The sequence below is a fragment of the Pelecanus crispus genome, chromosome 1, assembly GCF_030463565.1.
Source record: "Pelecanus crispus isolate bPelCri1 chromosome 1, bPelCri1.pri, whole genome shotgun sequence".
Classification (NCBI taxonomy): Eukaryota; Metazoa; Chordata; class Aves; order Pelecaniformes; family Pelecanidae; genus Pelecanus; species Pelecanus crispus.
Genome location: NC_134643.1, coordinates 83,317,473 through 83,332,767, shown reverse-complemented (window position 1 = coordinate 83,332,767; position 15,295 = coordinate 83,317,473). Strand labels below are relative to the sequence as shown.

At 34.1% G+C, this 15,295-nt stretch overlaps 1 protein-coding gene across 1 annotated transcript in view; it reads right to left on the bottom strand.

The window, feature by feature from the left end:
- Window positions 1-15,295, bottom strand: part of CCDC91 (coiled-coil domain containing 91) — a 133,314-nt gene that overhangs the window by 50,648 nt on the left and 67,371 nt on the right. The window contains exons 8-10 of the mRNA XM_075707682.1: window positions 3,107-3,199; window positions 2,852-2,920; window positions 916-1,086 (exon numbers count right to left, since the gene is read on the bottom strand). Coding sequence (XP_075563797.1) covers window positions 916-1,086; window positions 2,852-2,920; window positions 3,107-3,199 — 333 coding nt within the window. The remainder of the gene's footprint in view (window positions 1-915; window positions 1,087-2,851; window positions 2,921-3,106; window positions 3,200-15,295) is intronic.

Genomic DNA, 15,295 nt, shown 5'->3' with positions numbered 1-15,295 from the left:
GGGAAATGGGGTCTGTTTCCAAACAGCTGATTTCTAAACTTCTGTGATATGCTATTTTACTTTAAACTCTAAAAGTCTTTTTTTTGTTTTGTTATTCAGGTCATAAAAAAATATAGTACTATCAAATTCCAACACCCAAATGAAATATACCTTGTTTAAAATTCTTCAGACTATAACATTCAAGAATGCCACCAAGAAATCAATGAATTTACACACTGTTCCCCCAAGTATTTTCAGCATTCAACTTTTGGAAGAGTAATTTAACTGCTATTATAATATGTTTAATTTGTAATTCCTGCAGTTGTTAAAAGCAATGTTGGGAATGTCTCTCAATTTGCGTTAAGTAGCAAACAATTATCCTTATAGAAGCACCTCTCTAAAAAGTAACCCCAGAAACATTTCTGGTTCATTACAGGTTTACGTTTCCAATTTTTGTAACCCTCTCTTTATTTTCTACCTATTCTATTTTTTGTCTTAGAAAAATACCTTTCTACTAAGAGAAACAATGAAATTCCATCTTAATAAGGAACAAATGTAATGTCTCTTCTCTTCCATAGGCATAAAAAAGTCACCTAAACTGTCTACAATATAAATGCCACTATCTGAGCTAGTCATCTTGGGCTCCTCTTGAAGTCAGTGGACAAAAGCAGGCACTTACAGGGCACGATTCATCTCATTTCAATACATGTACCTGCAAAGGTCGCAGGAATTTTGTTCTGAATGAACCAACTTCTCTCCATACACATAGTCTAGATGAAGATAAACTAACAAGATCCCTGTGCATTGCAAATATCAACTAGGTGCAGTGATGAACAATAGATGTCACAAGAAAAATCTACCACAACGTTAGGAAGACATTCAAAAGAAAAAATAAAATACACAAAGCAGATCCATGGAAGGGTAAAATATACTAACTTGATTATGCTTTCTTTGCTCTTGCATGGCTTCCCAAACAGCCTGGGCAATCTTATGTTTGTCACATTCTGCTTTCCACATTTTTCTTTCTTCTGCATGAATCTTCTCCATATTTCTCCTCTCCTCCTCTACTGCTTTCAGAACAGCCTCCCGCACTACTTCTTTTTCAGCCTTTGAAACAAATGAAGCACACATAAATGACCAAAATACCCAACATGGATGCCTAATACATATTACTTCTTCTAATGAGATTTATGAGCTGACAAGATATGGGACCTGAATATTTTCACTTCTTAAGTATGAGCTTAAATTTATCTTAAGGCGCTACCAAGCAGGTATTACCACTGGGCAATGACTTTGTAGTTACAGAAAGAAAAAGAAAGTTACAAGCAAGGATCTTAAATTCCCACATACTGAAAACACAATGTATCATAGCTAGCTTGCTTAGTGCCAACGCAAAAAACATGCAGCAGAAACCCCGCAAAAGTAGGTACATCATGGGCCTCTCTACATTGCTTAATATTCCCACATATGAGATATTCCTGCTTTTATCTACAAGTATCTAAAGTCCAAAACCAGTCTGAGTGCTTTCTGTGGCAAAGTAGCCAACACATACTTAAAACAAATGCATCTTCCCTCCCAAAGCTCCTTAGCTATACATTCTACAAGAAGTCATTTCATCTTTTGTTTTTTTCCCAATGTTTATGTTCAACCATTACATGAAATCATCAGAAGACACACAGTGTATTTGAAGTAATAAGGACAGCTTTACACATGCTGAACCACACAAACAGATTTATCAGCAAGACAATCATTGCATAATATCTACAAATAAATAATGGCAGGCTGAAGTTCAAAATAAACAAACGTGGGCTGACAAACCACACCCACACACCCCTCAGTTTCAATAAGCTTACAGGTCATTCCAATGCCCTTTGGTGGTGATTATGGAACTAGTCAAGTGAAGTTATAAATGGCAAAAAAATACTGGGTTCCTCAAATACCTACACTTATAAATAGAGCTGTTTCTTCCAATTCATTGGGACTTGCTTTTATATTTTTATTATGTTTTATAAATGCTAAATAAAGTTAAAAAAAGCCCTATTAAATTAAGATATTTTATTATACACACATTTTCCCCTAGATACCAATCACATAACAGTTGTTTTTTGTGTTACTGAATGTTGTTCAGAGAGGTGCTCAGCTAGTGTGCATATACTACATATGAAGATAAACGGGAAATGATAATATTGCCTAACCAACTGTGCTAGGTAACATACATCACTAGTTTTCCCAGTTCATTATATGCAACTGAAATTTTGTACTGGATTCTACATCAGTATTAGAAATGGAAGATTTACAAAATTACTATCCTAACCCCAAAGCACTTAATAATGAAATACACTGAAGAAAGCATATTTAAAAGAGTGAATACTCATTTTTAGTCAAACATCAACTTAAATAATTGAAAACCTGTTAAAATGTCCAAATTTTTATAAGATTTATAAAATAGTTGTCCTCATTGAAAATGACATTTAACAAAAGTTAAATAACACACAATGCTAACTGTCTTACTAAGATCATCATTTGACCCTGCTTTCTAGCTCTTCAAATCAAGATGTATTATGTTGTTAACTGAAACACCACGAAACCAGATATTTAGGTAACACCAACAACTGAACTGCAATATTGTGACTTTTTATTATAAAGTAATGCAGAGGCTATCTTAGAGAGAAGTAAGTTACATGGACTATCTGTATTAAGGTATAGGATAGAGCATGTACGTTCATGACTTATAGAACTAACTTCTTTTGAACACAGATGAGAACATAGTTTGACAAATTGAGTTATGAAGTAAGAATGAGTTGCTGAACTTGGCATTTGTAATGGCACACATGAAATCCACATTGCATGTCTACTACTTAACAAGAGATACCTTTGCAGCAGCTGCCACAGCCTCCTTACTTCTTTGTCTTTCTTCATCCAAGCATTTGTCAAGCAATTCCTGTAAATGTTATGAAAAATTAAATGCAATACACAGTAGAGGTGTGGCTAAAAATAATTTCAAACAGTAAAAGTCCTTGAGAAAGCTTCCTTTTCCTGTCAATGACTGTGACAGGATCATTCCCAATGAACTCCATGGTGCAATCAGACCCCTTTTTTTTTTTTTTTTTTTTTATAAAAGCAATACCTTGTGTTTTTGCGACTGCTGCATCAAAGCTTCTTCTATCTTTTCTGATAACACTTCCTTCTCTGCTTCCAAAATGTCCAGAAGTCGCTGATGCTATTGGGAGAAAACACCCCTATTATTGTAACCACAGTCTGCTAATAAAATGGACAAAAAGAACTCATCCAAGACACTTAGGTTTAATGACATATACAGTACTCCTTTAACTGATTTCATGACACAAAAAAAAATTACAATAATAAGAAATGTTTAGCTTCCTGATTATCTAATATTTCCCCTCAATCTGAAGACTATTAGGAAAGAAGTTGAAAAAAAAAGGAAGATCACTATATAAAGGCAACACTTACAAAATCTATGAAGAGAATCTAAGCAACACCACACTTTAAACATTTCATCTAAACAGCTGCAGATTTTAAATTATGCTTGCACTGCCTCTCAGTTATACGTACAGAGGGGAGAAGGCAAATGTATTTTTTTCAACCATTTGTGATACCATGAACTTTGAAAGCCAGGAAATGAGAGCAAAAGAGAATGCTGCTTTCTTCTAATTTTCTTACAATCCAAAACATTTTTTGAGGGAGAAAATGAACACTGACATAAAGTGACCAAGTAGTCTATATGTGGATGTATAATCTGTCACTTGTTCTTAATCACAACCCATTTATCTATTTTTCACTAAACCAAGTAAAGCATTTGAAAGATGTGGGTTTTGTCTATAAGAACTAAGCTGTTTTCCAAAACTAACAATTATTACTGGAAATTATTGTGTCTGGCATTTGTCATGAGACAACCACTAGCAAATCAGTACACTTTTTTACATGTTATTTAAGAGATGATATAATCTTAAAGTATAGTATCAATACATAACATTTTACAAGATCACCAAAAGGAAAGTGTAACAGTAGAGTTTTATATTAATAAAAGTGTAGATAACTAACATAAAATTTTTCACACAAACATTTATGCAGGCAAATATCCCTCTCACCAGAGTTTCGAAGAAACAGTCATTTCTGTTTCATGAATTTTATTATGTTTTAATTATAAGTGTCTCTAATGGCTGCTAGAAATACATTACCAAACTGCAATAATATGTTCTGAAAAATATTTTTTCATTTGAAGAATAGAATAGAAAACTTCTAGACTGCTTTATAAAATAAAACACCTATCTGCCCTTCCAGGATAAACATGTAAAGAGGCATTTCCTTGTGAATTTACTTAAAATAGGTCTGAATGGAGCAGACATATTCTAATGGAAAACACCTGTGGAAGGAGTGGTGAAATTCACATCATGGTTATACTTAATGATGTGTAACTAACTTTTCTTGTGGACTCAGTATTTTCAGACATTAGCTTTAACTATCAGGGCTCTTACAGAAATTATTTTTTCCCAGTAACTCAAAGGTGAAACAATAAATGGATTTTATTAGTTAAATGATCTCCATGACTCTTCACTTGACTGACTGCACAGACTACAAATCTGTTATTTGACTTTTATTTGAAAGAATGACACAATAGAAGACAGATATATGCAAATATTTTATCAGACATATGCCACAAATCAAAGTTTACTAACGTTAATTAAAAGACTGAAACTTTATTTGCTTCGGTCAAGAATCAGCGAGAGACTTTCTAAGCAGTGCTCATTAACGAAAATCACCTCTATCTTTAAAACACCTACAGCAGAATGGCAGTCAACATGTTCAGCAAGATTAGAATTTCTAGTATAAAACTTGCAGGCATTTAATTCCACTCTGACTGTGACCATCAGATTTTTATGTTAGATATGAAGACTCTGTATGCGTATTTCAAGTTGCCATAATGGGCCAGCTACCAGATGTATTTTACAACAATACCCATGGGACTACAATTTTCAGCCTTTAAACTTCAGGGAGGTTTTAGAAATTTTATTTTACATACACGTATAAGAAAACATTCAAGCCCACCCTGGAAGTCCTGAAATAATGCAGACATTTGCATTAATACAATATAGAACATGTATCCATGGCCAATGGAGACAACTAATGGCTATTCTCCCTGCAGATGAAATACTTTCATGACTACAGCCTTCCACATGACCCTAACCTCACTACACAGTTTACTTTTCACAAACCTGTGGTAGAGCTACAATCCTGAAAAATACAGATATTGGAACCAAAACTTTTTTATCATATGGAAACTTGAAAAGTTCTGATCTCTGAAGTGGAAAACACAAAAAACCAAAAAAAGTATCTCCTTCACTGCAAAGAAGAGTGCACAACTAAATCCAGAGACCAACTTAGTACAAAACAAGAAAATGTTACTCCAGCTGGTTGTTACAGTAATAAGGAGTTTAACAACACCTGGACGTATCTGTCAAATTCAATCAGTTCCATGGAGATACAGCATACCAAACAAATGGAAATATAAACAGCAGTGTAAAAGAAATCAGTTTGCTTCTTGTGGAAGCGTAAAGGAAAATCTTTTAAAATACAATATACTGCTTTTGCTTGCCACTTCAACTACAAAAAAGGTTACTTAATGAGTAAACAATTACCATTAAAATAAAGGCTGCTGTGACTGCCATTCGCAGTATGATCACTTTAATTGAGCTTAGGACGTCCTATTTCCTTGGTAGATTAGAAAATCTATATGGTATTACATTTTGAGTTTTATGGAATTCACAGAGATTCAGTAAGAATTGTATTCAGAATTGTATCTGTGTGTAAAAACATAGTAGTTCCTATTTTTCAAGATACTAGAGGTAACTGTGAGCACTTTCAAAATAAAAGCTAATGCCTTCTGGCATATTTCAATGCAACTTATTTTACATTACATTGAATCTCCATTTCTCATGGAAACATAAAATTTATAATTTCAAGATTGTAAGCCTCTTGTGAATAGCTTGGCATGTCCTTTCCTATTATAATGTAAATGTTTATTCATGTGGAATAATCGTTCCATAAACGGTTACCTTCATATCTGAACTTCCAAAAGTTCATATATCATCACAAATGTTGCAACAGCTGTCCATACAACCCAGTAAAGCAAATTCTCTTGTACTAGTCCTAGAGAAATACCTTGAAGAACTGTTTATTTGGCTTCAGAATTTCTATTTGGCCAAATAGTTTTCTTTTTCAGAAAGAAACATACCTTCAGCTATTAAATTACATAAATTATATGAAAAATAAGTAACTTAAGCAAATAAATTAAAATAAATAAGTAAAAAGAACAGACAAATCAGAATAAAATAATGTGAACTGCTTCTCCCTGAAACAGGTCTTGAGTCCAGAAAGCCCATACTGCATAGTTAGCATCGATACAACAAAAAGGATGGAAGCTTCCACTCTGCATGTAATTAATAAGCAATTTACTTACTCATCAAGAACTTTTATTTTTTCACAGTACTATGCCCCACAGTAGTATTAGCCCTCATATGAAGCCTTGGAATATCCTTGAAAGCTGTGCTTATTAAAATGATATAAAGCGAGCTCAGTGGTATTATTAATCCATTCTACAGAAAAGAATGCACCACCTTGTCATGTGAGTTCCTTTTTACAGAAGCACAGATCTTTCAAAGGCATACTCAGGTATCTAGGTTATGCATAACACTTGAGCAGAAAATGTGGGAAATTACAGATAGTAAAGGTTTCTGTGCATTCCCTCTTCTGACAGTGATCAAGGAAATCTTAGCTATTTCTGTATAATGACAGCATTCTGACAGACTGAAAAAAAGCAGTAATGCAAAGGAAATGATTAATGAATGTATGAATAGAATTCCAAGCTGTTAGTTTAAATGCCTCTGCACAGCAAGCTATTGTAACCCTTCTGGAACTAGTCTTTAAATTAGGGCAACTCGCTTTGTACTTCAGATTTTAAAATAATCCATATACAGTCTATGTAGAAGTTATTATATAGAAGCATTAGGCACATAAATTTTCTAGACGTATGCAGAATGACTTTGGACTCTGCTACTAAATGGCGACAATGAAATATATATATATATTCAGTGCTTCCTCAGTTGGTCTTTCAGATGAAGTTATTAAAGGGAGTTGAAGGTTAAAACATAAACATATAAAAGGTGACAGTTTCACTTCAGCACTATACATTTGAGAGCTTTCAAGTGCTCTTGTATTTTTAGCTAACAGGAAATAACAGGATGTTTTAGGTTCATTTACTTGGCTTGTAGATTTTTGTTCAACTACAGTAAAGGTCTATTAGCAATACAGACCATTGCTGCATTAAAGATCATATGTGCAGAGATAAATGCCTACAGCTAAGCAAACTTACCTCGTAACCCCCTCCCCTTCTCAACCAGAATAAAAGCTACAGAAAGGATGCGAGTTGAATGAAACTCATTCAGCATTTCCAGTTTCCACAAGTAAAAATTATGAACATGTTCCTCTCTCTGTTAGACAGTATTAAAGGAATAAAGGAAGACCATTGAGACTTAAGGTACCACTCTGGGCTAACTATACCCTGAATTTTGATTCCCAAGCATTGTAGAGGCCACTTTCTCTTAGGCTTATCTGGACGTCAAAGTTGGAGGTCTCGTGGTAATTGTACCCATCAAGAGGATATTGCCCATGCTTCAACAAGTAAACCTAATAAAGGCCTTCAAGAAAGAGTGATCAGACTCCTTTAAGTAAGCTAATGAGTTCATCAGACCTAACAGTCCTATGAAAATTAATCAAATTTATTCCAGTTTTCCTGTTAAAGTTGTGATGGAGACCTACTTATGGAGCCTTATGTTTGGAAAAAAGCACCTAACCAGTGTAGACTATAAGACAGTATCCATGAAGTTTCTCAATGGAAGTTGAAGTGAGGTTTTTCCTTTATTAATCAACAATCCAAGAACCAGAAGACAGGTAAGAAAATTCTAAACATGCTGGGGCTTTGAATCCAATTATCCAGCTGTTATTAAACAAATACACCTTACTGACTCTGTGGACTAAAGTGCAAAAATGGAAATTGATGAGAACTTATGACTACAGATAATGTTTTATTTAAAAAAAAAAAAAAAAAGAAGTCCTGAACTGGAAATATAGTGGATGAACCAGCGTGAGGCCAAAATAAAACTCCACTTTAGTGCAACAGGAAAGTTTTCAGCCAGTGTAAGTTTGCTAGGCTTCACATTCACACTGTGCATGTTATCTATAAGGCACAGCAGACAGCACAACATTATGCAGAGATACTCAGCCAGATCTAAAAACCTTTAGCTGAGGTACCACAAATAGCATAGCTCTTTAATGCATCACTTTGCCTAAACTAATTTCCACAGCCCAGCACCCTTACCTAGTCTTCTTTCTGACAAAGCTATAATTTGCTTCCTTTTCTTCCTTAGACAGGGAGTGTAGGGTTAAGAATGCAAAATTCTGATGTGTAAAAATTCTGAAAAGCAAATTGTAGTAGGACATGATGGCCAAATGAGACACAAGAAAGTGTTTTCTAATAAAAGAAAAAAAAAACCCAAACTTTTTAGAAAAGTGGTATTCCAAAGTGGAAATACTAGTATTTCTACCCTACTCTCTGGTAAGTAGCAAGAGAGGGTCAAGACCAGTCTTCTGAAAATCAACTTAAAACAAAAGGCATTCAAAAATAGGTTATAATGTTTTCTTCCCTGCAAGAAATTCTCTAGGCAATGGTTCCAAATGAAAATCGTTTGATGTAGATTCAAATATAAATACAGAGGTCCTGTGGTTTTTCTTGATTCCTGTAAAAAAGTAGTAAAAAAAAAAAAAAAAAAATTCTTTCTTTTTTTCCTGGAATGTGAGTCACAGAAGACATTGTAAACAGATTTAATCACAATAGCAACTAGTCAGTCTTTTTTTTGTTATTTTAATATATTAAATTTATTTCTGAGGAATCATGACATTTTTCTTTCAGGTAAGCATCTTCTGAAGGATTACATAGTATATATTAATTCATGGAGTGAATGAAATAATACAGGATATGAGCTATTTTACAGCTAAAACACTGTATTAAAGCTATTAATAACTAATTCAGTACAGTTATAATTTCTTGCATATTCCCATTAATCCTAAACTGCAAATTTAAAGAAAAATTGAAAATAGGGTGTCTTGCATGAACTAAATACTTTTAAAAAACATAGATAGTTTCCTTCTGGGCCCTGTACTGTTTCATTTAAAAGGAAATGAGTACAGGATTTCATCCACAAATGAGGATGCAATTCTTTTGCTATAACTAATAGGCATCCAATTTATGTTTCTGCAGACTGGTTCCTTCAAAAAATTGAGTAAATCATCATGCACAGATCACCAAATTCAGTATGGATATATCCATTTTGTTAGCTGCTGTTCATAGCTTATGTAAAAGTAGTCAGATAATCATTCAAAAACAAAACAGCAAACAACATCACAGAACAACCAAAGTTAATATGAACATCCTAATACTAAACAGAAAAAAAAGCTTGCATTATTTGTAGTAGCGCTGCAACAAAATAACAATATTTCAGACTTCCACAGATCTTTTGTCTGAGGAAACAAATTTCACACACTAATGAAATGACACTTGGAACCTTCTTTTAATGGCATCATTCTGAAGAACAGTATATTAAGACGTATGTATGTGTAATTCACCCTCAGTGAATGACCAGTTTTTCTTGTAATAAAAATCTACTGAATTTTTTAACCTAATGAAACTGCATTGTAGTTAGTAGTTTAACAGAAAAAACACAGGCATAATAAGACTTTATCTCTCATCTCCGGTATAATTTTTTTTTCCTACTTTCATTACATATGGACATAGAACAATCCCTGTCCCTTGAGACTTGGGAAAAAGTATCTTCAGAAACATTTAGCAAATGTTTCAGTACTTCATTCATCAGCAGGAATAATAAACCACTGGACTGGGCTTTTCAAGAATTCACCAATTCAAATTTGTTCACCTATTTTAACAAGAAACCTTCTTAACCCACAAAGTTCTACTTTTATTTCTGTCTCTCATAAAGGAATCTAACAGTAGGAAGAAATAACACAGGTTGTGGGAAAAATCTCTATGTGAGAAGGAGATGACATAACAAAAATACACAGTTATAGCATCATGACTTTGTAATGTTATCAAAATATGTCCATTTCTACATTCGGTTCAAAATACTATCCTGCAGAAAAAGGCAATCTTATTAAAACACTAATAACAGTTTTCTGCTCCTGTAGAAAGGCTAGCTATATTTAGCACCATATTCTTTTCTACTGCACCTTTTCTTCACCACTGCTAAACTATGCCCAAGTCAAATGACAAGGTCTGGTAATCATAACTGGTTTCCTACAGTGTCCTCACTATCTGTGGCATCTGAGTGTTTGGCAGCGCAAGGTGGAAAATCTGTCTGAAGAATTCCAACATCTGTTACATATTTCCACTTCCTCAAATTATAACTTATTACTGCATGGTTGAACTGTATCTTTTTGCTAGTTTGAGGTCCAAGTGGCTAACAAAGCAGCAAAACTTTTCTAAGAGAAAGCTCAGGAATCAGCAAAACATTATTAAACCAGAAAAGTTAAAACAATGAAAATATAAAGAAAAATTATAATAGCAGTAATAAAATAACTAAGCCTATACTTGTACTCAGGGTTCCACTCAGCAGTATACAGACACTATGTAAACTGTATAATTTGAGGCACATCAGAGGCTGAAATTAAGCTTAAAACATTTTGCTACATGTGCGCTTTACTGTTTTTATAAATAAAGTAAGAAACTATACAAAGTCATCTAATAATGAAAATACTTTTCCCAGAAAGCATACATAGCAATAGAGACTACTAAAAAACCCACAAACTTCAAGGTCCTAAGGATACAGAAATACGGAACTTCAGTAAAAAGTATGAAGAAAAAAAAGTATTAATTGGCCCTTCTCTTTTTGTGATCTAATTCATTTCACAGCCTGTATGAGTTCTCACAGAACTGCTCCATCTATCAGGAAAAAATAAAAGGAAAAGAACTCCTAAAATATGAGCAATATAAACAGCAAAATGGTCAGTAATGGAAGATAGCAAAATGGAGGAAAACCATAATTTTTCAACAATAGTTGACAGAAAAATAACTGAGGAGAAAAATCATATTATATTACTTAGTTGTTCAGTATTGACAAGAGTTGATGATATAAATTCATAACAAGTAATAAAGATTTTAAGGAAACTTGTTATATAAGCAAAAGACAGAAAGCAAAAATCACACTAGAGAGCTACTTTCAAGTGGAACTTGACAAATCCAAGGAAGCAAATGCAATTTCCAAGTCAGACTTCTGGTTGAGACTCTGAAAGTATCCTGGCTGAATTAACAGTGCTAAGGAACTGCAAAATCATCCTTTAACTAGCTTGTAATAGTGGACAGATCCAAATGAAGTTAGAAGACACTGGTAAGGATTTACATTTTTTAAAAAAACAGATATGCCTTTGGATCTTAGCAATGTAACTTTTACTTTGGAAGTAAATACTAAGCAATACTGGATAGAAAGTCAACACATACAAAACCAAAACACGGAAAAAAACCCCACAACCAACCAAACAAAAAAAAACCCTTCCCAGCACAGGAATAGCTGATTCTTGATCTTTTCGCTCTAATTCTCTCTATATACGCAGGAATCATGGAGGTATAAATGACCCAAATTGACAGCAGGATTCCAATAAATACATTTTCCCCCTTTACATAATCAGGAACTACCAGAGAATAAAGAAGTTCTGAGAAAGTCTAACTTCACTTTTGGCAGAAGAGCAGCAGACCTGAAAAGACATGTCTAGATGAACTATATTTAAGGATGAGATGTTAGGTGCAAAGTGAATTAGAAAAAACTAACAAGAATAACTGATAGGAAGCACTTTGTTTTGGAGGGAATGAATAAACAATTATTCCCACAGCAGCAAACTGCAAGATTTTTGAGAACTGAGAGGAAATGCCCAAAGAAGGGGACATGATAAACACTGTCAAGAATTTCCAAAACTATCACAGTTGGAATTAATGAACCAGAAATGTTATATCCATTGCATTCTTCATTTTTTCAGTCTGCCAATCTTCAGGATTATTCAAGTACTTACTAGTCTTACTGCAAAAATAGGCTAATGTCTCCTAAAAATGCAAATATTCAAAATTCTCTAAGAATCTAGTTTGTATATGCTCCCTTCAAGATCAGGCATTAAATAGATTTCAAAATTACTACTATTATATGGGAAAAACATAGAACCTCTTTTGTTTACAAGAGAGGAAAAAATAAATAATCAAAGTTCATAGAATAAGCATTATTATATAAACATGCTGCACATTGTGAGTAGATACAAAACCAAGATTTGAAATAATAGAAAATTACACTTCCTGACTGTGGAACTAAGTTGCTGAATTAAATAAACATTTTCTCTGGCAAACAAACAATCACTTGCTATACAAGACAAGTATTTTTTACATTTGACATTTCAGGAAGTGTCAGGGATCTTACTGGTACCCTTCACAGAAGGCTATGCATCAAAATGCATTATCCAAATACTGGAGGAGGTAAGGTATCTATCACATTCCAGCAGCTCGTTACTATTGTCACACCAGTCTTCTGCTTGTCCACAAGCTGTTCTTAGAAGCATCATACACTTCAAAAAACTGAGTTCTAGCAAATGGAACTTTTATTCTGACTGACCTTTCAGCAAATTGTTTTCAAATTGAAGCTAAACCAGTACTTTTCTGAGCGTGTCTCAAAAACAAGGCCACAAGATTTCATGCACCAGCCAACAGATTTTTAACTACTCTTTGTCATACACATGACAGCCAACATCATGATAAAGTACAGCGGAAAAAGAACTAAGGATATGGGGCTAACTCTACTTATCTTAAATGTTTTTGCATCTACAAATGCGAGATTTCTTTCAAAGCTTCACATAAAATCATCACGAAAAATATCAATATGCAAAAGTGCGGAGGAAGCATTTAACTGAGTTCTTTCCTTTTTGTGTGACACCAAGCTGTGTTCTGTCTCAGCAGTTACACTAGCAGCTCCTTTGGCTTCTTAAACTAAGGAAAAAATTTCAGCATCGTATACTCTATACAAAGGAAAACTGCAGGCCACACATCTTTAAGGGTTTACTGAGTAGAAGAAAAGAAGTCCAGCCCAGGAAAGGAATATGCATACAACGGAACTGCAGAATTAAAGACTTCTATTCCTTGTCTTTCTTTATTCTGCCCTTACGTGAAGAAAAATGGAAAATATGCAGACTAACAAAATTAAGGACCACAGTAAAATATATCCCCCTTAACTACATCCAAGCATGAAAACACTATACAGAATGTCCAGTTGTATCTCTTTGATTAATACTGTTTTCTCAGGAAGACATAGAGAAAAAGAGGAATATTGTCAAGTCATAATTTAGAGATGGAAATGTGTGAGCTGAGCCTTACTTCACGTATACTTTAATCCCTCACCATTCAAGAATACCTGTTTCACACTGTTTAGAAGACAGTAAGGAAGGAGACCATCAAGGCAGGGAAAGAAAAGTGCAAAATAAATAAATAGAGGGAAAATGATTTCTCATAAATGAGAAGTGATTTGCTGCAGGTATTTAAAATTTTATTTTACCTTAATACAGACATCACTGACTGTTTTTAAAAAAATATAAAAATCAACCTCAAACAGTCTACCTTTTTAACACCATCTACTTTGAATAGTGAGAGAAGTTTCTGATACATCATCATTTCCAGGTCTTTCAGTGAAAACAGGTCATTCCTTTTACATTATCATGCTCATGGTATAGCAACCTTAATGTGGAAATTCCTTAGAATATCCTAGTCCTATATAATAAATAATTCTAAATAACAGATGCTTACTTACTCCGTCTTTTTATGGTGCCTTTTACAGTCTGTGCTTTTTAAAGTTACTCAGTCTCTATGTCTTCCCTATGTACAGAAGAAAAACCTACTTTGATGTTTGAACAGACTACTTCTATTCAAACATTGGAAAACAGGGAAAGCTGAAAGACACTCTGTTCCACATACTGAAGTATGGAACAGCAGAATATTGCCAGTGATACCTGCCTCTGCTAGCTGCATCCAGCATCCAGCCCAGACAATTACTTAGTTACGAAGTCTCAGTGACGAAACCGTATTTCTCCATAAGTATGACATATATTTAGTGAACTTAAATTTTTTATATATATAAAATTGCTGCTCTTTTCCTGCGAAAAATCAAAGTATGCATAGCCTGTAGACCTTTTCCGTGCCTCATTTGTCATAAAAGATTGCTAGCACTTAATAAAGAAGGTAGAACTATGATCTAAATTTGTCAGTAATCTCACAATGAGATAAATTTTACTGTCAGATGTCTGGTTTGTTTCGGGGTTTTCTTTGGGTTTTTTTGTTTGGTTTTGTTTTTAATATTCATAATTTGTAAGATACATATTGTTCTATCCCATGTGGCATCTCACTTCTAGCACTGACCACAATACCTGACTATTCTGAAGCACTTTCATTAACTTGCTGTTATGTGTGCCTGTGCCTTCATTTTCTGTGTATTAAAAATTTCTGTTCAAAAATTTGTTGATCGTGTTTTTCAGTATGTATTTTCACACAGCACAAGAGTTAAATCACAAGATCAAAGCTGATGGTCATTTTCAGGAGGCAACATCAAATATGTTTGTCTCAGAAAAAGATAAGGATGAAATTTGTGATTTTTCAACTTGTAATAAACTGATGTGTTTTCCAATGATATTGTCAAAAGCTAGAAATGTACAACTGACAGGCATTGCTTTCCTAAATATTCACTATATAACATAACTGATTCCTGGCATAGAGGAGAAGAGTTCTTATTGTCCTGTTCCTTGATGAAGGGCACCATGACCCTGGTGCCCCCAAATATGCCATGAGAATGACTGGTTTGCTTTTTGACATGTTGATATGAGAGTGTATTTCATTGAAAAAAACAGCAGCCCTAGAGATTGTTCCCCAGGAAGCATCCATTACAGTGATCATGAATTTCTTTGAGGGAAAGGGGGAAGTGGACCCATAAGCTCCAGACGTAGGGGACATTTGAGATCAGGTATTGAAGACAGGTGACATTAATGGACTAAGAAAAGGGTAGATGTAGAAGTACCTGGCATCTGTGGGCAGTAACTGAATAGTAACTGATACCGCCAGCTCATCTCTCAAGTGTTTGTTTCAAAAGCAATGGATAGTGATAACGATTAATAGAGGGACACTTCACTGAGAGGCAGGTCAGTATACTATGTC